Source organism: Haliotis asinina, chromosome 6 (genome assembly GCF_037392515.1).
Source record: "Haliotis asinina isolate JCU_RB_2024 chromosome 6, JCU_Hal_asi_v2, whole genome shotgun sequence".
NCBI classification, from domain to species: Eukaryota; Metazoa; Mollusca; class Gastropoda; order Lepetellida; family Haliotidae; genus Haliotis; species Haliotis asinina.
The window spans coordinates 60371540-60397479 of NC_090285.1; the positions used below are offsets into that span (position 1 = coordinate 60371540).

Below are 25940 nucleotides of genomic sequence, written 5' to 3' on the forward strand. Positions count from 1 at the left end.
TCCCCACATCAAGCTGACAGGCCATCATCTAACTGTGACAAAGTGACATTAAACCTCTCTCTCTCACTCTCTCGCTCTCTCTCTCTCTCTTTGAAAATCGAGACCAAAATCATTGTTTAGTAATCAAAATAACTTTATTCAGAACAACGTCTCAACAAAATAATTTTAAATAATCTCTTATTAATAACGTGTTGAAACATATTGAAAACATTTCAAACACTATAGGCTAATGACAATATATTGCAAAGTTTGTTCAAATAAGATCCGAAAAACAAGCAAAGATTGCATTATCATGTTGAGTAAACCGGCGAACATTACACAAAGCTTTCACAACACGAATTGGTATATGTATGTATATATATATATATATTTCTTTATTTCTTTGGCTTAAATTTAAGGGTTTTTTCCGTATGTTCTCAAATTCTGTTTTGGTTAAGTATCGAGATGGTCGCTTTCTTAAATACCAACAACACTTGATAGACACATAGGGCAGAGCAGGTTCTTCCTGATTTTCTAGGAACCATATTTCATAGGCTAAATTGAATAAATAAATATGGCACTACATAAACGGCTGACGCTGATGAGGATGTCACTTTGAAAACAAAAATATATCCTTTCGCCAGAAAATGAATACCCGATACAATAACAGTCTCATAAAACCGAGTCTGCTTTCAGCAGAGGTTTTTCGCTTTTATTTCACATATTTTTCATGTGTATATTGTACCTCATCCGTACTAAACCTTTCACTACATGGTAACATAAGCGTTACAGCAATTTCACGACTTGATAGCTGTTTACTCTTAGTGCCACAACAGAATATGCATTATGCATGACGAGGCAATATTGATATAAAGGTAAAAAGAATACTTTGGTAGATACACCATCTACTGGATACACCGTGTGAAGCATGTGAACCCCATGGAATTCCATTGGTCGTCTGGCTACATGGAACATTGTTTCATAGCTTCATTCGGTGTCTTGTGTACCGTATTATACAACTATACCACTCAGTGATGCGCATCACGATGCTAGGGCGAGAACAACAGTTGACGTAGTGTTCCTAACACTCTGCAAATAGTACAGGAATACGTGTTTACATCATCAGGTATCTTGCTCACTGATATGTAAAGTGTCAGTTCTAGTCAGTGGTACGTTGTATGACCCAGTGCGACAATGAAATGAACGCTTTTTTGGAAAACAGAATGCACGTTGGAGAAGCGTTCAAAAGGTCGAAGTCTTCTCACTGCTGCAGCTGCTGCTTTATGTTGATGCTTGCTGTTATGTCACTGCTCAAGTTTTTGACGTCCCCGTCATTGAATCGTATCGTATCTTGCTATTGTCCAAAGCAATGCATGACGACACGTGGGCTTTCAGCTGTTATATCATCCTACATTTCAGGTGATCCACATGGTAAAGCTATAGTGATATGTCTTGACTGAATCTCACACAGAAGACTTGGCTCATTGGTCTTGGAATTCACTGAGCAGAAGGTTGCATATAGTTAAAATGTCAGCAAAGAAAATATGCATATTTAATCAACCCATGTCGAAGCCTTGGAGGGTATGGGTTAGGGAGGAGAGCAATGTGTATCAATAGGAATCGCTATTATTGTTTTATAGACTTTTCAATCCTTTTCATCCATTTGAGAATCTGAAAGAAACAGAAAGACATCAACATTGTTTTTATCCATTTTCATCATTTACTTTCAATAATTTCCCTCTATAGCCGTTTAAGTCATAATTCTGTTCTACACATATACACTATTTGTATTCAACTCAGTCAATAGATTTTAATCTATTAACTGGGGTAACCCAGATTCACATGAAAAATGAATAACACAGTAAAAACACTTTGTCCTGTCCATGTTTAGAGCTAATGAAGAAGTAGATTGGGCGGCAATTAATTTAAATGTCCAAACTACCTTGATACCAAGCGGGCGGAATGTTTTACAGTTAAGCGTTACGTAGATCTGGCCTACCAAGATTCCCAGGATGTAATATTGGATGTTTAACAGCAACACTTATGGCATACCCAGGCCCTGAGCAAGCACGATCCCGGGTCCTCATCCTCTCCACCGTCACAGTTCTTGTGGTCGTCACAGATCATGGATTCATGAATACACTGGGCCTTGTTGGATTGGCATTGTATTAACTTCGTACCATCCTCTTGCTCGCACGCTGTAACAAAAGTACAAGTTTCCAGATAATATGCAGATATGTTGCTTATTACACGTTCGGGCGTCACTATTGAAGGGTCAAATATATAACAAATATAAAGAAAGTTATCTGAGAAATAAGGGAACTGAGAGGGCCATCTTAATGTTTAATGTGTTGACAACAGTGACACATCGTGGCATACAGATAAAAAGTTAAAACAACACCAGCAAGCATAAGTTGTTTTGATCAGCCCCCAAAATGAACATGACAAACATGAAGAACTCGGTCATTCAATATCATGTGTACCCTCCTCGAGCGTTCGAGATACGGGGACACCTTGTTCTATTGCTCCTTATCAAGTTCATGAAGAAAGGTTGCGGAATCGCATTCTATTCCTCCACTTGAGCCCTGCAAAATACAGGGAGATCCGCACCCCTCGATCGAGTGTTCAGTTGTGTTGAGGTCTGGAGAGAGACGTTCAAAAGCGTAATAATGACAATTAAAATGGCCTGGTGCGTTTTTCAAAGCTGCTAAAAAGTTTATAAAATATTAACTTGTATATATTTCAAACATAAAAAAGAGCTTAAAGAAGTAGTGTTTCTTGGCCCTTCGTTAATGACGCCGAGTATATATACGCGTGACAGAGAGAGTCAAGTGGGTGTTACATGATAACGGAGAACTACATGGTCGTGAGACCACATGTGACAGAGAGAGTCAAGTGGGTGTTATTATATGATGACCGGGCACTACATGGCCGTGAGACCACGTGTGGCAGAAAGAGTCAAGTGGGCGTTACATGACGACCGAGAACTAAATGGTCGTGAGACCGCATGTGACAGAGTGTGTCAAATGGGTGTTACATGATAACGGAGAACTACATGGCCGAGAGACCATGTGTGACAGAGTCAAGCGGGTGTTACATGATGATAGAGCACTACATGATCATGAGACCACTTCTGACAGACAGAGTCAAGTGAGTTTTACGCGATGACGGAGCACTACACTGCATGGGTATGAGAGGCACCATGTGACTGTGGAGTATGCGCAAGTCCAAGATACTCACGAGACTTTCTAGTTCGATATACTGGTATAGGTCCTGTGTTGTCGAAAACGGATGCGTACGACGAGGTGTGGTGACCTGAAACAGTAAATAAACAGTGGAATATATTGATACAACTCATGTCGGTGCGTTCGTGCATATGCGTGTGCATTGGAACAACTTATGTGTGTGCATGTGTGCGTATCACTTGTGTAACATCTGTTCGTGGTATGCTCCATATGGTTATAAAACTTGATATTCATCATGGAAATTCTAGAATCTTCTGTCGATGGCATTGTTTGAAAATACGTAGCATCAGATTTGAAATCGAAACCGTGTAGAAAGTGCCTGAAGCAGTTCCACCACACACACCGCCATCGTTATACTCGTTTCTCGTACCATATATGGAAACATTTAACTACAGCTGTTGATCATTGCACACTGGTGTATATATATAAAATATGGTTATTCTCACAACTATTATATATATTTGAAATAATGAGAAGTTTAAGTGTCCCTACACCTTTGAAATACGAACACACATAAAAAATGCCTTGCAACAAAATCAGACAAAACAAACAACGATCACGGTTGTTTGAGCAGGAACTACTTTATTGTGAATTCATGTAAAATAGTATACTGTTGGGAATTTGTTCAATAACGCCATCTTACTTCCTGATATCCTACCTCCTATATCGTATTACTATGATAAAGCATATTAACGACCACATTTATGGCCTGTACGTTTCAGCACGTGGAGGGTCACATGACATCTATTACAGGGAACGCCCACTCCAATATTTTCATACGTTCGAATTTGGAATTGAATACTTTAACCGAATTCACTGAATTCCTTACCGTATTGATAATAAGTTCACGTTTTTTTATCGATACAAACTGTGACGAGTGCCCCCTTTTCGCGAACACTTGCTATGGAGACTATTCTTATGAAAACTGATTGCGGAATGTTTCTGTTTGCGTATTCTTGTTTTGTAAATTACGCTTGCCAAAGTAACTATCAGTGGCGTGTGATGATGTGTACGTTAAACCACACCTCATCTTCTTTGGATCATGATCAAGTGCATAGAGCATCTACCAGGGGAGCGGAATATCGCGGTTCCCCTGTTCACGGCCTACCAAAACGCGTCGTAAGATGAATCATCCTGACTGGCATTCGCTAATGGGGGATACAACAAGGGCCGATCTAGTATAATGTATTGAAGCGAGATGTCCTTGATCAAAATATTCCGACTTAGTGAGCTACAAAAGGGTACTAAATCAGGAATGGTACAAAGTACCTGGCGAATGCAGGTCGCTATACACGTAGAATATTATGTTTAACCCCTTATCGCGTCACCGAACCATCTTACTGTGATGTTAAATCCAATGTTGAAGCTTAACAGTTTGGTGATACACACAAGAGTGTGTTCGAAAAGAGCATTATCCCAAGCTCGTTCAATCATGTCATCATTTGATAATCACAAAATGATTATGTAACCGTACATACCAGGCAAATACATGTATAGTTAAGGATATTAGTAAATTTTGAAATTACTAATAATTATGTATTTATTCATTGACACACTGATAAAATATCAGTCGTAAAAATACCAGTATCCCTTACTTATTTTGTCCAGTATATAAGAAGGCATGACGTCCTTCTACCTAGTAGGCTTACCGTTTCCCTTACGGCTCAGGTAAAGGTCGTGAAAGAACCTGCTGGTTAAAGTACCGTAAACCGTAATAAAGAGTTTCTCCAATTTGTTGCCAGGGTCAGATGGCCATTCATTGGAAGTCCAATTGTCCACATGATAATCCTTGGTTCTCAAGAACGTCTATGACCTAAGTCACCCTCGTTTTGACACGCTACTCAAGGGAAAGATAGTTAAAGCTGTGCCGAATCCTACGGTGGAGACAAAGAGTGTATCTATACACACTGGACTAAAACATACTGATAAAGAAGTCTTCTTAACATTTTCCGGAATTAATTTCATTCTCTGGGTGGCCACATTCACAGGGCGCCGATATGATACAATATGATACAATATGATGCCTAAGGACAGTGCATGGAGAGGGTCCAACGTCGTGTTTGTACTGTCAATACGCGGCAATCTGAAGCAGTGTATATCCATTTAGTTGAACAAACCATTTCCATTCATTGGAGAGGTAATCTACAAAGAGATAATTGTCCTAAAAAGAAAAGGCAATTTCCATTCACCAAAGCCTTCGCGATGCGGGGGTGGCGAATAATGTCTGTCAATAGCATGCATTTCTCAATGCTAACATTCTGTCAAAGAGAAAATAATAGAATCAATAGGACAATGGAGGAATGTTTATTCAAATGTTCATGCCAAAGACGTGCGAGTCGAATTTCAATGACATGGCAGCCACCAAATGCATCTGAATGTGAGGACACGCATTCCGCATAACGACTAAAGTGGCTGCATCCGGTCTGTAACTGATGTAAAAGTACAAGACTGTTTGTCTACACAGCGTGTGTTTGTACAAAACTTAACTGTGTTACTTCAACAACAATTTATTTTCTCCACATTTTGATCATTACCAGTGTGTTGGAGTTTTATCGTGCACGTTGTTACATTCTGTTTCTAAAGTGAGTTGCTTGATTTCATGATGCAAATGCTTGTACGTATGTGTAATGGTTGATACTTAATTCAGATAATGAAAATCTAATTCTGATAAGAACAAATGTTAGAATGCTGCAGAGTGTTTACTTGAATAGTATTCAAATGAAAGCGACAAAGCCCAAATAATCACCAGACCCCATATTCGATTCCGCCTGTATCGTGAGTATGTGTTGATGAATCACTATGAAACTGTGACCAACAGGTGGTTAGCGTCACATAATTGTGCAAGGGTAAGGGTAAGGTTATTGACAATGTTCACCTGAAAGGAAAACACCGGCATATTTTGTACCATTCAAAATAATGAATGCATGAGTGAGTTATTATTTAGAGTCACATCGGCAGTGTCTTAGCCATATCGTGACAACAATCGAATTTATATGGACATGACAATCAGTGAATTTAGAACAAAAAGACAGTAAAAGGACAGTAAAACACTAGAGCATCAGAGAGATATACATTTAAAACTAGGACGCTATCATAAAATTAAATCCCTACAGACAGTACAACATAATAACAGGCTGTAGATCACCAACAACTGAAGGTAGATCAGTATAATACTAGGGTCCATAGGGGCCCTTTGTACCATTAAGCTTTGCTAAATGCATGGACCCTTGCTTGATTTATGCCACCCCCTTCTTCTGCTGGCGATTGTAGGCAAATTTTAGCCACAAATTAAAATGAAAATAATACTACGAATAAACCAGTGGTTGATTAAAGTTCCCTCGAACATTCAACATTCAAAATAGAACGTTACTGATTATGGAAATGTTCCCTGCATGTCTACTACAAAGGTTTGTGAAGGCTTTGCTCTACTTTCATGTGGTAACCCTGATCGAGCAACGGTGTAGCCAAGAGTCTTTGGAGGTGCGTTTATATGATCAAACAGAATGTCTCTCTTTATATGGAGCTTGGAATCGTGCACATGTGCTCCAGCCAAATTGTTTTTCCCAGGTAACTTACTGACCATATATGGTACGTGATGTAATATTGCTGACGCATGCATGTGAGCTTTCTGACTTGTCTGAGTTACCATGGTAATAACTGATTCCGGGTGAAAAATTCATGTATCAATATTTTGTCTTTATATGAGATGATTTCACCAGTGCATTAAACCATGTTTCATGTCATATAGAATTACAGTTGTTTACGCCTTTTCAGTTTCATCCCGTTGGCATAACAACGACTTGTTCATCTAGGCGAAGACACATGATCCATATCTTTTATCTTATATATTTCATAGCGTTTATATTTACTAATAAAGTGAATCATTGTTCTAAGCCATTAATGGCTGACTGATAACATTTCGCAAAATTCAATGAATAGCGTTTAACGCGTGCAGAATATTACCAATGGCATACTTCGAATCCCACATTGATCAGATTAGTACTGCATCCACCATATTCCTCCTCATTGGGTTTCATTGAAGAGATAGACGCCATCATCACCTGAGTCTTATGGGTGTGTTTGTTAGAGTTGTGCTTGCTGGAGTTTTGGGGGTTTTTTTTGTTTGTTTTCTTTCATCTTCTTTTTTTTTTTTTTTTTGCTCGCTGGAGTTTACCACACACGTCGCCAATGCTTTTTTGTGGGTGAAATATCTTTAAATGCGGTTCGAAGAGTGTTTCAGTTACATAATTTGATGTCCGCGTTTGAAGGGAACGTCGCAAGTAGCATTTGGACACGTGTGTGGTTCTCACAGTCGATATTACAGGATACCGGATACAAAGATTGATAAAGAGGGATGGAATCATATTATGAACTGTGTCAGTCAAAGGTGAAGTACTGCTATAAACGTACATTTAGGGACAGACCCATAACATTATTTTTTTAAAATTACAATATACAGCAGACGCATCTGAAAGGATCACTGCAAATCAGTGACGACATCCGGTCTTCTTACTTTTACATATTTTGAAGGCTTTGAAAAAGTCTTGGAATCTTCAAGACTAGATGGCGTGGTAATAGCCATCGTCTGTTTCTCTTCATATCTTCTGTATGAAACATTTAACACTCAAAGATAAACTTCATTACAGGCTTAATGATATGGGTCGGGCATACTCCCCCTCAAACCCCTACCACCACCCATGCTCATCTTCCATGTCTCGATGAACTTGATTAATTCTCCAGTGTGCTTGGAATCTGTTTCCTCTAATGACTTTGAGAGTGAGTCGGGTCGCACATTGCTTCTAGTAGTAATCCAACAATATCACAACAGACAGAAATAGCTTATACCTATGTCAGGAGCTGAACCCGTGTAATCACCCAAGCTAACACGTTCTTCAGTTTCATTAGCAGCTGTTGTCGGAATGGGGCTACCCTCAATATTGTTTTCCGACGCAGTAAATTGTTTACGTTTCAATCTGCGTGATCTGGGGTTCCTCTTTACAATTAAACCGTGCACGTGATACCTTTACATTTTCCGTTCAAAACGCCGTTAAAGCTAATCCACTCAATTTCATCTATGTTATAAAATGTGTTAATGCGCGATAAAATGTAGCTAAACCCACATATAAGTTAATATATTTCTCAGTATTCACCTAAGTAAGTGTGTGCAGTGGGAAAGGAGAACTTCCAACAGATATCAACCCCACATTTCACCGGAGGCATGGAGATGGATATGGCGTTGTTTTGATAAAAGGAAATCAATCCGAAACAATGACTATGTGAAACCTTACCTACTCATATCTTCCTCGAGGTCATATGGTTTCAAATTCTTATTGTAAAACTTTCCATGATTAAAGTAAACTGCATATCTCCATATAGCCTCAGTACTGCTTACACAATCCGTGAATCGAGATCCTTTCACGGGTGTAAGATTAACAGAAGTACTTTCAAGAGAATCGTCTTACAGGTGCAGATCAGTAAAAGGGGTACTTACATAAATGTTATGTTGCAGGTATAAATGACCAACAGAAGTACTTACAAGAGTTTGTCATTACAAATGTGTAGGATTATCAAAAGAACTGTCAATAGGGTCTTCTGACAGGTGTATAGGTTTAACAGAAGTACTTACAAGAAGAGTGGCGTGGTATAGGCGTTAGAGGTTGTGAGAAGACATCATGGTAATTGCGTTTGAATGGTCCTGGAAAATATGAAAAACGATGTTAAAGTGGGCGATATCAACTTGTTTACATCGGTAAAGAAAGTGTAATTGTGTGTAATTTCCTCCTTACGATTATGATTTACATGGATAGAAAACAATATCCAACCAATTAGGATACGATGCAATCAAGTAAACGAACCTAGTTGAGTGGGACAAACACGTCCCCCTTCGCATCTGGCATCATAATTTCGTTTTTCCAAATATTTTATTGATCGGTTTTAGCGGCTACATGAGTACTGCTATCCACAAGACCCCAGGAAAGTGTGGCAATGGTAACGTTAACTAGGCGTTGTTTTGCGTTGCGGTAAATAATTCGTTTGACCTTTTTCGTGGAGATTTCTAGCTAAGGATGCTGATTTCACACATTTGTAAAAATCTTTCTTCAACTTCCATAGTGTTGTTGTGCTTCTAAAGACGCTCATTTGAGGTAATTCTTCTTTTTTTCCTCAAGTACCCCATTGCAGGTGGTACGCTAAAGATGCTAATTTGACGTATTTTTTATCATTTTCTAAACTGCTTTGAGGACAGTTAAGGATGTGCTGGTTTGGGATATTTCCTCTAGCGTTCTTCCCCTCTGTTTGTATGGGCTTGCATCTGAAAAGTTTGAAGTGTTTCTTGTCACTTTCTGCCACTGTTAGGTTTACCTTGACGGACATAAAAACTACACGTATATAATGGCATCACCTCGTCAGCGAACGTTTCAAGGAAAGTGGTACTTATTTAAGTGAAGTCTTAAAATCTGAAATTGTATGTACAGGTTCGGCTCCAGAACACATCCCTAACCTTTGGCATTCACGCAAACTCCAAACCAAAGCTTGTACATTTAAATCCACGGTAAACACTACATGTTCACGCAAATGTCATTAACAGTTTATACAACATGTTTTGAGTTGACACGAGTGGGAAGGCCAATATCGGGAACTAAAGGGTTGTTATGGTTATGGTTTCATGTGACAGCCACTCAATGGAAATTCAGCATGACCCTACGGAGCATTGGCTAGTGCTATATCTGATGTCTGGTACAACTTTGGAGCTATCGCAGGTTGGCAACGGTTGGGGACTTGTAGGTTTTATAGGCCGAAACTGAATAGTAATTTGATACGAATTCATTTCTAAAGCCAGTCATGTTAGATCCATACTCATTATAGCCTTCTATATTTACATCACCTAGATATGATCGTCATAGGGTCCCAGTGTGGTTTCAAGGCGTCCTGGACGGAAAATGTCAAATAACCATTGACAATATTCACGGGCACGTTATATTGAAGTAATGGTATGTGGTGGGAATAACGCCATGAACCAACTTTCCGCCAAAAGCATTGTTTGTTCGGGGAAATGTTTGCACGTGGGAGGAGGTTATAAACAAACGTGCTCATGCATTCAAATAAATGCCAAAGGCCTTCAACAAAAGATAAATTCGAAAACAATATATCCCTTTATGGCCACTCTGTCTCAGAGTGAATGATCGGCGACATATATTGCCAGCAGACAAAACTGGGTCTCATTATAACTTTCTTATGCGCGGCCTATAAGTTGTGACGGTAGTAGGAAAGCTTGTAACAAAAGGGTAGCATTGTTGTCACCATGCTTTATAGCCCACTTGCTTTCATATATAATTGAATCTTTCATTCCATTTCAGATTGTTTGATTTGGAGCAATTGGAATTCTTTCCCCAAATAGCTCGCTTACTGGAAATATCGTCTATCCATATTACTTTATTGATAGCCCTGAATCGATTAATTACCAATACGGTTCCGAAGGTGTTTATGCTTGAGTCGACAACACAATGCAATCCGCTTATGGCTTATATTGTATGGCCGACAACTTAAAAATTCTGGAGCACATACGTTGCTTTAAGCTTTGTCATTCAAACGCCTGAACCGTGGTTGTTTGCCTTTTTGAACGTGTCAGTTCTGTTAGAACAACATCTGTGGTAAGTCCACTAAACTGAACATGGTGGTGAAGTTATATTGCCAAGCAAGGAAACAAGCGTGAAGACGCGCGGCATTTATAAATCACAGCCTTTGGTTAGGTTTGGCGTCTCATTTCAGGCAGGTGGAGGAGCGTGTACTGAGTTGAGAGGCAAATTCTTATGAAGCTGCCAAATGGATCTAACCAAAACATTACACATATTATGAAATCCCTTTGGCTTTCTGTTGCATGGGACCATTCTAATACACATCCGCATTAGTTGCAATGCCTGCTGACAAATAATCTCTTAGTGGACAGACACTTGGTAACCTACAGTTACGGAGGGAGCATGTGGGTTGATGTCAAATGACTTTTTACATCCTGGTTGAGTAGGGACAGTGAATAACGACTAATATGGTTCCCTGCACTCCAAACCAAAATCAAATTATCAAATCACTCACAATAACTTCCGCGTCAACAGGACATGACAGCATTGCAAACTGATTGTATTACCCGGACCCTGGGTGAGTGAGGTCTCTCATCCTCTACTGTAACGGAGCTCCCGAGCGCTTCTCTTGGGAGACATAACCGTCATCCGGCAACATGACACACAAATGTTTGGTCACATCTGGGTCCTTGCTGAAATTTTAATTTCAACGTTTCGCTATCTGTGTAAACGGAAGTGTCTGTGCAGGTTTAGAAATTGACCAATGAGAATCATATCCTGTACCGGCTTCAAATTGACATTTTTATTTTTTCAAATTCATCAACCACCCACCTGAAAGTGGAATATGATATTTGACATTTCTTGTCAATATTTAAAGCCTACTCAAGAGTATGTAAGAGACGTTGATATCAACACGTGTTTGCTGCAATGAAGACACCTGATGTAAATAAAAGCAATAAAACCATTGTAACATCCGCCAGAAAATATCCCTTCGAAAAGTAGTTGTGCAATTCTGGCTATCTCACCAGCATGAGTTAATAAATCACTACCAACAATGGTGCTATCACGTACGATAATTCTTATCTTTCAATAGATGGAATTTAATGGTAGCATGACCTCGGTATTCAGAAACAATTCCTATAAAATAATGCCACGTGGTGTTACAGCGTGAAAATTAGGAATGAATGCTAATAAAACCTCCCACTTTGATGAAAGGCAATATCTCAAAGCACTTACACTTATACGAAATTGCAATCGATCGCTCTACATCTAAATGTCACCAACGTTGGGAAATGTGTAAACGTAAAGTGACGTTGATCCTAATTTATCTTTCAACCATCCTACTCATGTCACAAGCAACACAATGATCAGAAGTCCCTTTACATACGTATAAATGGTTACTTGACAGATCACGTTTATGTCAACACTGAAATCTGACAATGGAAAACCATACAATAATGCATATGACATGCATGTGTAGGTAGAAATAATCCATTTCAGATTAGTTATATAATTCAGTTGCATCTTTAACCCATTTACCTAGCATAAAGTGAGGGAGTGAATTTAGCTTAAAGCCGCATTTAGCAATATTCCAGCAATATAACGGCGGGGGACACCTGAAATAATCGAGCCCTTAATTAGAATACTACAGATCAGTCTAACTGCTTAATCTGTATCATGTTAATCACGCAACAGGTTTAAGGGACAAACAATCTCTCCACACAACGCTCCATCATGTCGGAAGTAATGACCTAGTTTCATTTACATCATATGTCTCATTTTTGGTGTGTGAACTGACTTGCCTTTGTGTGTGTTTGTGATGAGTATTACCACGTGGTTCAATCAAAACCCCACCCCACCTTCCACCACGACACTCAATCCTTATTTGATAGTGCTTTGTACCCAATATGCCTTGTCCATCAGACCTAACCTGTGATTCCAAGGCACTTGGTTTGCTAATTAAGCGAATATTTTTGTTTTCACGTTTCCGTATGGGTCACTTCCACAAACGGATGTTTTTCTGATTCTATAATACTAGAAGCCGAACGATTAAGCTGAACAGTGTCTGTGATTTCACATTTCTGCCCACGGGTGTTTTGCGTTCATTTTACAAAAAAACAGTTTCTGAGTTTTATAAGAAATTCTCCAATGTATGCGTACCCTTATGAACCTACTAGTAAACAGAATGTGCCTTGATTATCGGAATGTCAACACCACACTTATCTCTTAGAAAAACAGCAAACTACCTTCATCAGTTCAGCAAACCTCCAACGTCATATAAGCTAACATGCTGTGATGCTGATCACGATTGCCTATATTTATTTGTAAATATATATTGGCTCGACGTTCGTATGTGATTGATACCTTCTATTTACAGCTACTTCTCAGTAGGAGCAGAGGGATTCGATAAAGCAATACTACATATATCAAGATAAAAACGTTTCATTAGTTTGTTTCTGTTCCTTGTGCAAATGGTAATACTTAACATAGCGTCTGACATGCCGATTTTGATATCTAGCACATGGTCGCCAAAGTCGCAATGCAAATGTAGCCCGTGACGTCGTAGTCATTCATGTCCAATATGCCCTTCGATTGTTGTCTTGCATTTTTATCTGCATGCAATTATTCGTGATCATGTGACGATGAGGTGAATACCTTATTGACATAACCAGAATTATAGGATGGGGCTTGTGCTTACTGTCACGGTGTGGATGAGGAGAGTTGGGTTAGTGTGTGTGTGTGTGTGCGTGCGTGCGTGCGTGCGTGCGTGCGTGCGTGCGTGCGTGCGTGCGTGCGTGCGTGCGTGCGTGCGTGCGTGCGTGCGTGCGTGCGTGCGTGCGTGCGCGCTGGTCGGGATGGGGTTGGATTGGAGAGAGAAACCGAAACACTCATGTCAGAAAAGTCAGGCAAATAGTCAACCATGTGCACCAGTTCACTCGACGTTTGTAATAATTTATACCTATACATGTTTCATTAACAGCTACATACGAGTACAGGCAGGCTGATAATTAGCCATGCTACTGACGGTGAATCAAGACAGGAGGTGTTGACATACATATAAACAGGTTCAATAGTTCGTTTTTTCTCTTCCTTGTGCAAAAGATAATACTTTATGTGACATCCGATTTTGAAACCTAGTACATAGTTCCCAAGGAAGAAATACAAATTTAGCCTGTGACTTCACAGCCATATATGTTCAATATGCTCTTAGGTTGTTGTTTTGTGTTTTTATCTTTAAGGAATCATTTATGTTCATTTATGGTGAAGGTGCGGAGATGACAGGGATAGAAGAGGTGTGTGTGCGGGGGATGGGTGGGTGGGGGGTGGGGGGGGGGCTGATGGTGACAACTGCGGCGGTATGGATATGACTCTACCACTATATATAATGCTGCGGCCTGTTTATATATTTAATCAGGCAAAACCTTCACCAGTGCCTTCATCAGAATTTCTTTCTGTATACCTCCCAATGTTCTGTCTGAACATGGACCCGCTGTGGAATGATCCAGGTTTCTAATAAAACTACCTCAACGCATGATCTACAGCAACACGGTAACCTCGAGAAGATCTGGGTACCTTTCACGAATCAAACTTTAATCAGCTTAACCTTAACTCCAATTCTTTAACGTTGCACTTAGGTTGCCTTCATGACTTACGATCACCTTTTTGTCCATCAGTGTTTGTTGTGACATGGTTGCTGTAAGTCAACGTAATCAGTGAGCGTAAAATGGTAGTCATGATGTCAATCACTCGAATCTCTGATAAATCAATAATTCACAAATCGGTTTAATGTAGTTTATATTGCTGAGTTTAATGTAGCTTATATTGCTTAAGCGTCACATAAAGAAAGGCTAGCGAAAACGACTCGTTAGCTGCATCAGCGAATGCATATGCCATCGAGTTGGGTTCTGTTTCCAGCACCACCACGTTGAGGAATACAAAGAATGAGCTTGAACACATTTCACCCAATGACGGGCTCTGCTGGAAAGGTAGTTCAGTGCATTGCTACTCTGTTCGCACCCACCCGCTGACGTCTTTGAGTTTTTATGATTAATTTTCATTCCCATTAACGTTTTGCCTTTTACGTTCCGCAGACATATTATTCTCTGTTGTTTTTGTTTTGATTCCAGAGTTAATGTGATGTATTTATAGAAGTATATTAATATAGATCCTCTCTTAAGATAATTAAATATATTAGCGTATGTCCAAAGGCGTATGATTACCGGAGATGTCTGTGAGGAATAGGTATTCTCCCGCAGTCTTACAGTTGCTCTAATAGATACATCTGCCTGTCCGGCTTGCAAAGTGTCGGCACTATGACAAATGGAAATTATTACTCAGTGACACAGGATAAACAGCATGAATGACGAATACGTGAGTGGGCGGACGCATGGACGGAAGCTGGATCGAAGAGATGATGTAGAAGACATTGACTGGACATGCACAAAACGGTGCTTGAAATGAAAAATATATAGTTTACATCAAGAGATGTACATAGATGACGGGTGATAGGCAAATGGAGAGATGAGGTAATGCTGATGTGTATAGATGGACTGATTGTGACGGACACATGGGTGGAGGGGAGGAGGTTGGTTGGACAGATGGATGGAAGAGCAGACGGATGGATTGGACAGATGGATGAATGGAACAAATCATTCAACAATACAATATCAAATTATATCTTCACTCCAAATAACAAATATACTTCCCAAATGAATGTAGTCTACTTCGTTTTAATATATATTTTTTATGTATGACTATGACTCCAATGTTTTAACACCAGTTTAGAGACACCGTGCATAATTACCCCGTGGGATGAGGACAAGTTGCGTATATTGGATGGCAATGTCAACATACGCAGTTGAAAAGAATGTTTAGCTGATATCATAATTCATTGTCTTACCTCATACATACATGTCGTTTTCTGATTGGCTAAGCGGTATTCAATTATTTTCAAAGTACCCCTCTTACAAGCAGGGTACATTGGAATATACCCCGCTGCCATTTACATCTCATTCGGTGCTTCGTGGTAGTACTTCTTTATCTCGAATAACATTGAATCAGGCATGATGCATGGAAATTACCGATTTTTGCGAATGCAAGGGAGAAGGGAGATAACTCTAAATCTGTTTTTCTTGTGTCGTCTGCAAAATCTAGTGATGCATGGCAACGAAAACCTTTGACTCGCATTCCAATAAATAAATTTTGACAAAACGTTCAAGGATAGTCTATGTGAACATCCAGAGGGGAATTATACAGCGACGACTTTACTAAGACAATACCGGCGGGGGAAAAAGCACGATGCAAGATTCGAAATGTGTGATTCCCACAGGTTGGCTGGAGTGTACGACCCAATACCCAAGCTCTAAACAGTTCAGAATTATCATTGAGGTGTTCGATAAGATAAATACGTTCACTCGTCCCGCGGGGCCGTTGGGTTGATGTACCCTTGATGTTCAGGGTATCTTGGAACATGTACCCTCGATGTATGTTTATGTTCAGGGTATCTTGGAACATAAACAAACATTGAGGGTACATCAACCCATGGGCCCCTCGTGACCAGTGAAAATTTATAATAGTTGCTCCGCGTGTAGTGTGAACCGCTTATCAAAGGTATGCTGCTATAGGTAGTTGTATCGCAAGCACTGTATTATCAAAGGCGTACACGGAGACTTCACATTGATACAGTTGGACAATTCCGTGCTGTGTTTGTCCAATGTATCTCGTGGTAGTGAAACGCAGTGTACGCATCGTGTCATGCTTCAATTTTAACATTTTGATAGTTACACGTGTTTGTCTAAATTATTCCGTTATGATTTAGTAAAGTATTTGTAGAAGCCTTCATTCACACAAATTGTCCTTAGCGATGCATTGTTTTATCTGGAGGGTTCAGTGTCTTTGGGCACATTGTCTCTTTACACCATTTAGTATCAAATAATATAGTTACGTCCGCGCAGTCATAAGGGATTGTATAGAGCATGTCATTAATTTAAATTAATGTCTCACATACCTTGCTTTCTCCGACTTGGATTATGTGGCTGAAGTTTCACTAAAAGGTTTGTCGTACTGCCTATAAAGTCAGGATCTCTTTCATACATTCTGAGTTTCTTCTGTCCAGTCCTATGTCTGAAGGGCCAGCACAGAGCGATGCTGAGAGAGCAGAGCAACACAATCAGGCAGTACTGGACAAAGTGCATCGCAGACATTGCCATCTCAACTCGGAGTTTCCTCTGCAGCTGTGACCAGGGGTATATAAAGGTACTACTCCCGGATCTGCTTTAGGATCATCGTGTCAAATCATCAGATCCTGTTAGTTTGGAGGTGTTATTAAGACACGCTTGACCGCACAATTCCTAACGTGCTTGCAACTTTCAAACTTATTTCCACTTTGCCCAGGGCTCCGGGATAAGCCTCTGAGTGAGTGTCCACAACACCCACGTTCCCGGCCGGCCGTCATACGTCACATTGTCCTTTTTTCATTGGACGCTCAAAGTTCATGCACTTGAAGCGGGGTAAGCGGGTAGTGAAGTTCATCCGCCTTCAACTCTCCACGGACCACTCACATCAATATCTGCTGTCATTTATATTACCTACTAAAGTTTCACTGCTTCCCAGATTTGTCCTAAATTTATCACTTAGATTCCATGCCAACACCCACTTGCACAACTGACGCCCACTCTATATATAGATTCACAGTATCACTGTATCCCTATGTCAGGTACCCCCTTTTCTGGTGTTACTTGAATCGCTAGCTGAGCAAACTCCCACTACAACGTGTATTGTCAGTTAATCAATGCGTGTGAGAGAAAACTGTCAGAGACTGCGTCGACATATTACAGACACGACACCTCAGATTCAAGCTTACTCATAACACCTAACCAATGTTTTTCTAAGCTACGCTGTGTGTGCATCAGTCCGCGTGTTTCTTTTTTACTATGCAGACATCTATTCCTGTATCATATGCTGGACTGGCCGTGAAGCTCGGCAGCTGGGTCAGCACTTTCAAAGTAATCGATTGTCCCCATTGTATCTGTGACTGTTCCAATTGTTGCCCTGATTGTAACACAGGCTGTGTCATTGTTGCAGTGTCTGTACATCAATGTTAACAGTGCTCTAACATTGTGCAGATAGTGTTTCTGTGTGGTCCACCGCTACACGAACCTTGGCGGCACTGCACCGAGCACTGTATCTCCTTCCTCGGGCAACAAGATATATAGTGAAAGCATGAGCAACGGGTATTTCACACGCCAGTTTTTCAGTAAAATACCATGGAGAAACGGAGAACTTGCTTCGCTCATCAGATTCATATCGAGAATCAACCAAAATGTTGCCCTTCACGGGCAAAGTCGTAAAAACATACCCCAGTAAAGATTCGTTTTCAGCAACCCTGCTTGCCGACATAGTGAACGGGTAACTAACTAGGCTGATGTGTATCATCCCATCCTAATTGCGTAGATCGACATTCATGGTTCCCATCAATAGATTTTCTGAAGTCTTTGACAGGATATTGTAAGTAGGAAGACCATATACATACATGAAGATGTTCTGGTTTAGACTCTATTATTACGCACTGTTCACATAGAGCTGAATTGTAGCATTGACAAACAAACAAAAACATGTCCCATAAGGCGTTTTACTATTATATTACTTGATACTGAAGGCCAAAATGTTACTGTGGAAACAAAGTGAAAATAGCTGAAAGTTCGTGAGTGCGGGTATTGGTTTTCAAAACGCTTTGATCAGTTTTCCCTTACGTCAGATGAATGTGGGAGGGCAGCACAAAGTCACGCAGGCCTTGAAACGGACGTGGCTCTAACATAACAGATATGTCGCTCACACCTGTTATATTTTCCCCGTTTTTATCAGACACAAGCATAAATCATCTTTACTATACGTATTATTATTACATCGATCAATATGAAGGTACAGGTATGTGTATGAATTCTGATGAATGCGTGTACTACCGTGTATTCCAGTATAATCGCATAGACCTTTCCAGGAAGTCTAACCTGAATATCATGGAATGTTCCAGAACAATTACACTAGTAGTACACATAAGGGGCGCACATCTGGAATCTCACACTACATCCAATGTTACAAGAAGACCAGTGGTTGTGTGAAGATCACTGTTCACCCTTGATTCTCAGCCTGTGCCTAGTTTGGTAACTTGACAAACATGACGTGATGTGAATATTACAACATTCTCTTCATTGTTATGATCACCACATAATATTGCCGCTGTATTTATATTGTTATTCTGTTTTGCACTGCCAGTGTAATTTCTTTGGCATGTGTTAAAGTATCTCATGGATGTATTACGACCTAGTTCCATAATTATTGTTCTGTGGACGGTGGTGTGTGACAGTGTTATTGTTACCGTGTAACAGTTTTCCAATAGGTGTTGAACACTGTTCAGAGGTAGCATAGGTAGTGTATTATATTTAGACTTGTGTTATATTTACACAGAGTTCTAGGATGTCCAACAGATCTCATCTTACCAGACAGGGTAAACCTCTTGGACAAATTATGTTCTTTTGATTTTACGAGCAGTATAAAGAAGCAGATCAGCCAGGAGTGGAGCAACTTTGGTGTCCATGAAGATGCTTACTGCTTGTCGAAATGTTTATCCCAAAATTTTGCAAAGATATTATCAAAGGTATTGTGCAACATTATATGTATTTGTTCTCAATAAACTTTACATGACATTAACATTTTTCTCCAAATTGTCCTGCAGTACACACGACATATATATATATAGATATCTTTGTTCACCACGTTTAATAACAAATAGATGCCCAATAGAGCAAAGAATGAAGTGTTCCCTTACGTTTACCATGTGGGATAGTGATGTAGTAGAAGAGAGTGGGTAAGTTTAGTTTTACGCCGCACCAGCATATTATTGCGGTCTGTAAGTAATCGCGTCTGGACTAGACAATCCACTGATCAACAGTATGAGCACCGATCTACGCAGTTGGGATAGATAAGATGACAGGTGCCAACCATGCCGGCGAGACTGGCCACCCGATCCCATTAGTCGCTACCTACGACAAGCATGGGTGCATTAGACTAGTGGGAATAGAGAACTACACTGTAGACGGAATATTTAATTTAAATATCGTGTAATAAGAAAAGAGGAAGCAGGACACATATTAGATATGTGATGACAGAGAGCCAAAGGTTACTAAGATAGCTTAAAGAACAGAGAGCTTTTGTTAGAGATGTGTTGATAAGATGGCGGGAATAAAGGCATTTCGTGATTTACTTAAAGTTTACATATGTAATTTAAAATTTGCCATAACTATTATATTTACATTTTCAGTGTACTTTTAGATATATAATCCATAATGACAATTCATGGTTATCGCCCATAAGAGACTGACTGTAGGTATACTTACAGCTGGTCATGAATTTCAAGGGGAGCTTAGAGTAGTGAGTACGTGATTTGTTGTAACCTACGTCTGAATGGTAATTAAATTAATAGTAATTTCAGGATATTTCATCGCTGGGTCTTTAAAATCTTGCACTAACAGAAAAGACAACTACCATTTCCATACTACTCATAAGGACTTTCCACTGAAATATATCACAGGCGCGTGTTTATTCATCACCATGAATATGAATGACACCAGGTGCTCTCGAGACGATGAAAACATCATGTCAAACGGGTTACATTCTTCACATACACTCAATCAGCCTGGAACAAACATCTGAACACATAGTTCCAGTCAAAATATTTGAACTGCATTGGACATAAGTTTGTCGCTGATGCATCCTATTTGAAAAGTCGCTGATCCTTGCGTGAATGCTATGTCAAGCCTTTAAAGCATCAATCAATGTATTTTCAATATATCTTGCATATAAATCCAGTGTTTACATACTGAAAGGTCATTTTTAGATATTCTTATATTTTCATTGCTTTTGGAATCCACAGAAGTCCTGGTATTAATGACAGAGTATACTCATGAGAGGGAGAGTGTATATAACTGAGTGACATACTTGGATTACATGTTCCAGTCAGGGGGATTTTAGCCTGAATCTAAAAGACGCTTTATTCTGGTTGGTAGAAGACGTAAACGCAACCCTAAATACATTCGGAGCTTAACATGTTCAGCTTGGTTTCAATGCAAAAACACCAATGATAATGTGTGACATGATGCATTCACACAGTTTCCGTAGAAAAACAGAAATAGTATAGTGTGTATGGTGTGAAGTTAGTTCTGATCACGTATCATTTAACAGGAATTACAACAGTGTTTGAAAGCGTGCTTTGGAATGTGATAGCTTTTAGCTTCTAGTGTTAGCAATTTTCTCAAGTACCTTCTCAGGTGATAAAACACATTTATCAAATCCGACACCCTTCACTGAATTACATCAGGTACGTTGTAACGGAATTATGCTTGTAACTGATACCTAAAACGTCTTTTGTTCTAATAATTTATTTTATTAGGACTCTCACTCTTGGTAGGGTGTCAACATCCGAACAATGGGGGACGTGAAAAGAATTGTATCACTGAAAATTGCTTATGCCTTACTTTTTCACCACTCACAGAGTGTAATGTCGAAAATGTCCAACATACCAATGTGTTTCATTCACCTACATACTGATACACGTACATACACTGTCATACTACCAAACCAACACATAGATACACAGACATACATATATGCCAACATGCTAATGTACCAACATACTGATACGCAAACATATATATGCCAATATGCTTATGTATCAATATTTTGATACACAAACATACATATATCCCATCAACCTGATGCACCAACATATTGATACACAGGCATATAAACATGCCAACGTGGTTATGTACCAACATATTGATGCTCAAACATACATACATGCCAACATGCTAATCCACAAACATACCAATACACAGACATAAATAAATGCCAACCACCTGATGTGCCAACTCACTGATACTCAAACATACCACACATGCCAAAATGTTGATGTACCAACATGCATACACGCATGCGTTCGTGCATACCACAAGCTGAAATACCAACATACTGATACACAAACATTCATATATGCCAACATGCTGATGTACCAATATACTGATTCACAAAAATACATATATGCCAACATGCATATATGTGTAATATTCTGATAGTCAACATACAATACACAATGGCAAAATGTTTGTTGGAGTATGTTTCGGGCTAGTCGTTCGATAGCATGCAGAAGGGTGATGGATCTGCCGGGGAGTATTCCAATTATATTAGTATATATATTGTATCCCGAAAAGTCATTCTTCGTTGCATACAAATATGCCACACATCTGCATGTTAGTTAGTTCTTTTGAAATGTATCAATTCTATGTAGAAATTAAACTAGAGAACCAAAATGATTGACTTACAGAAAAATGTAAGATGTTAAATATGAACCAAACGAACAGTTAGTGGACGTTATAAATGTTATCCGTATATGGATGTCATTAGCAATGAATCAACCATAGTAAATACCAAAAGCTGTCATTGTACAACATTAACATGCACACATTATTACGTATTGATGCACAGACGAACCAGAAGTTCAATCCGTTCGTGAACGAAATCGGTGTGAAACCAACAATTTACCGCGCTGCAAGCTTCCAAAAATTGACCTATGTTGAGAACCCAGTTTGAACAGCTATATTCAGGTCTTCTTGTAATTCGAGCTATGATCTGACAAAAGGCGGTCAAGATCACGACCCTTTCATTCATAACAAAATAAAGGAGATTCGGTGACTGTCTCAATAAGATAACGCTTGGATATTCCACATTAGACACAGAAACATCCAGACCAACCAGCACACCATGCCCACTGCTGAAACTTAACAGAAACAAAGTAATACAAATAATGCTCTGTTCTAAACTCTTCAAAAAAATTGAAACTCACGTGTAATTTTGAGAATGTTGGACTCATGTAGCTGTGGTAAAAACAATACAATTATTCTATTTCTGTCCAAAACGCCAAAACGAGGCGATTTTGACGTTCTCCCATGTTTCGAGAAATATACGATAAATGCACCAAGAAAACATGCAAAGCAAAATGCTCTTGCAAGTAAGCGGAGAAGCATACTGCAAAAAGGCAAACGTTGTGTTTAATTTTGTCATTCGTTTTTGCTAGGAGGAGAGGAAATCATCATGTCACGATTGAGTGCTGCCAATAGAAACATTGCCATAGGCCGTCCTGAAGCTGGGGAGTCGCAGTTTGCAGTTGCCAGACATTTCAACGCCCAACACAGCACCATATCTTGCCTTTGGGGTGGTTTTCTGCATACCAGTTCCACCCAAGATCACCCTAGAAGTGGCCACCTAAGAGTTGGCACTCAAGCCCATGACTGAGCACTATATCCATATTGCTCGCTCGTTCCTGATATGAGAAGAATCAATTGCGCGAAGTGTGCATTCAACCAAGAAGATCCGTTTTCGAACTTGTTTTGAGGGACATCCATCAGTGCATTTGCGGTTTTGTCTTAGAGTCCGGAACTGAAACTTTAGACAGTGGTTCAGTGATGAATCACGGAAGAGCAATGACCGTTTTGCCCCTAACTATGCGACAGGTCAATAGATTGGGTGAAGAAAGTGTCATGGTATGGGGTGGGATATCCAGCACATGAAGATCTGATTGAGTGGTGGTTCAGGGGGATTCGACAGCAAATAGGTACATCAAAGACGTCCTTGCACGTCATACGCATCCGATTATGGTCCGACAGAGAGAGTTCTTCCAGTCTGACAACACCACTTCACATACAGGGTCCGCCTATTCGAACGTCAATGTCTTGCCATGGCCTTCCTGATAACCAGGTCTAACCACCTTTAGTATGAACTCGATGGATGTGTACGTCAACGTCACAACACGTCTTAGACACTCTCACAACTGGTCATCGCATTACATGAAGAGTGTAGAACAATTCAGCAAGAGCAACTGATACAGTCGCCCAGAGACGGTGTCATTGCTTCCAATGGTGGCTTTACAAAGTTCTGACTTTAACGTCATCTTGTAGACTCAAGTAAACAGAAACACAACAAGAAAGAATGTTGTTGTGATGACAAACTCTTTGTCTGTTAAAGAGTGCATTTTCACTTCTTTACCATTGAATTTACATATAATAATATAATGCTCTTAAACTAACGCAATGAATTCTTCTAAACACTCTTTCTCAGAAAATGGGCGCATTTGTGTCGCCGCCCTCTGTTTTATCTGTTTTCTTTTGGAGTTGGTTCTTTTGTATGTTTAACATGGCACTACCCCTATTCAAGATTTAAACACCATGTGTCTGCCACAGGTCGGGGATAAATGAAGTATGTCAAATTGTCCATTTTGAAACTTACGTGACTGTCGTCGCATATACTGTACACAGCTAAAAAAACACAATTACTATGTAATTTTCACCGTGGTATTGTGCTGTCATCGATGTTTCATTTGTCTATCAAAGAAACGAACGAGGAAGTTTAATGACTTTACTGTCAAGTGTTGACTGTCTATCGACAGTGTGTAATTTACGTAAATTCATGTTGTCTCGCTTTAATTTACAATGGATTTGCAGCACATATGTGCCAGTATGATACATGCATTTTGTGGCAACCACGAGAAAGAGCTGTGGAAATAGGTATGACGGAACCTCAAAGCTTGCATGTTTCTACTCGGTCCTTCTTTGAATTGGGTCTGTCAAATGGTTAAGGTTGTTATGTGCATGACTATTATAATATCAAAGTAAACGAGATATAACTTCCATAATAATTATAAACAGCAACTGTCGTATCACGATATCAACATTTTTTGTGTTCAACCAATAACAAGTTTGAACAGATATTGGCATATTGTTTACAGAAAGAAATGTACGTTACTTAAATGTGATCAGTACATAATAATAATAATAATGGTTATTTGTACCTGCGCTTGTATCCGTGTATTCGATGCTCGCTCAAGGCGCTAGAAAAAGTGTGAATGTATGTTTAACATATACATGACGTTACGAATAGTTAGAAGTAAAACAGGAAGAAAGATCTAAGAGAAGGCTATGGAGAAGTAATGGGTTTTCAGAAGGGACTTGAAAGAGTACAGTGATTCGGCACATTTGATGTCAGCTGGCAGTGAATTCCAAATCAATGCAGTGGTGTAGGTAAAGGTCCTCTGACCATAGGAGACAAGTCTGACTTTGGGGACTGTAAGTAAATGCTGATGCTGGGATCTGAGACATCTTGCATTGGTGTACAGTGTAAGAAGTTCAAATAGGTACTCTGGAGCTTGACCGTGGAGACATTTATATACAAGACACAATATTTTGAAGTCTACACGGTACTTAACAGGACGCCTGTGTGGGAAAATGACTGGTGAAGTGATGTGATCTCGCCTGGATTTTAGACATACAACACGGGCAGCAGCATTTTGAATTGTTTGGAGTTTCTGTAATTGCACAGGGTTCAATCCAGCGTGATGGTTGATGTGGGCCTCTAGTGAGAGATTAGAGTCTTTGTACACACCAAGGTCCTTGGCAACAGAGCAAGGTTGAATGGCAGAGGAGGCTACCTTGACACCAGAGACTGATACTCCATGCAGTTGCCTATGGCTGCCGGCTATCAATAGTTCGGTCTTACTGTCATTGAGCTGAAGCATCCTAGATGTCATCCATCGCTTTATGTCAGACACACAGTCATCCACAATCTGCAGGTCTGCCAAAAGTGAGCTCCGTCTCAAGATGGTAGTGAGCAGGGTCTCATCTGCATATCCATAGTGGCTGCAACCGTGCTTGTTGATAACTGCTGGTAGCGAGTTCACATAAAGCAGGAATAGAATCGGCCCAAGGACAGACCCTTGAGGAACTCCATGGGATAACTCAAGCCTTGATGAAGTAACATCCTTAACTGACACTTCTTGGCTCCGACTACATAGACATGACTGAAACCACCTCAAAACAGTTCCTCTCACTCCTACTTGCAGATTCAGGATTTCGAATAGCTGTGCGTGATCCACAGTGTCAAACGCTGCTCTCAAATCAGTTAAACAAGGGCAACCATATTCCCGGAATCCAGAATATTTCTCAAGTCATTTACTGATCTTAGGAGATGAGTTTCTGTGGAATGATGTGGACGGTTTGCCGACTGGAATCTGTTTAGCAGATCATGTGATGAAAGGTGACAT

General features: G+C 39.8%; 1 protein-coding gene across 2 annotated transcripts; it reads right to left on the reverse strand.

Annotated features, from left to right (window-relative positions):
• Positions 1–115: 115 nt before the first annotated feature.
• On the reverse strand, positions 116–17214 carry LOC137287056 (uncharacterized). 2 transcript variants are annotated; one of them, XM_067819169.1, is made up of 5 exons: positions 16806–17207; positions 8851–8919; positions 3220–3294; positions 2032–2177; positions 116–1650 (listed from the first exon to the last, which is right to left on the reverse strand). In XM_067819169.1, the coding sequence occupies exons 1-5, from the start codon at positions 17005–17007 to the stop codon at positions 1606–1608; spliced, it is 537 nt and encodes a 178-aa protein (XP_067675270.1). In that variant the 5' UTR covers positions 17008–17207; the 3' UTR covers positions 116–1605. The 2 variants fall into 2 exon arrangements, with proteins under 2 accessions (XP_067675270.1, XP_067675271.1); XM_067819170.1 differs by lacking the exon at positions 8851–8919 and having other exon boundaries at positions 16806–17214.
• Between the last annotated feature and the right edge of the window lie 8726 nt (positions 17215–25940).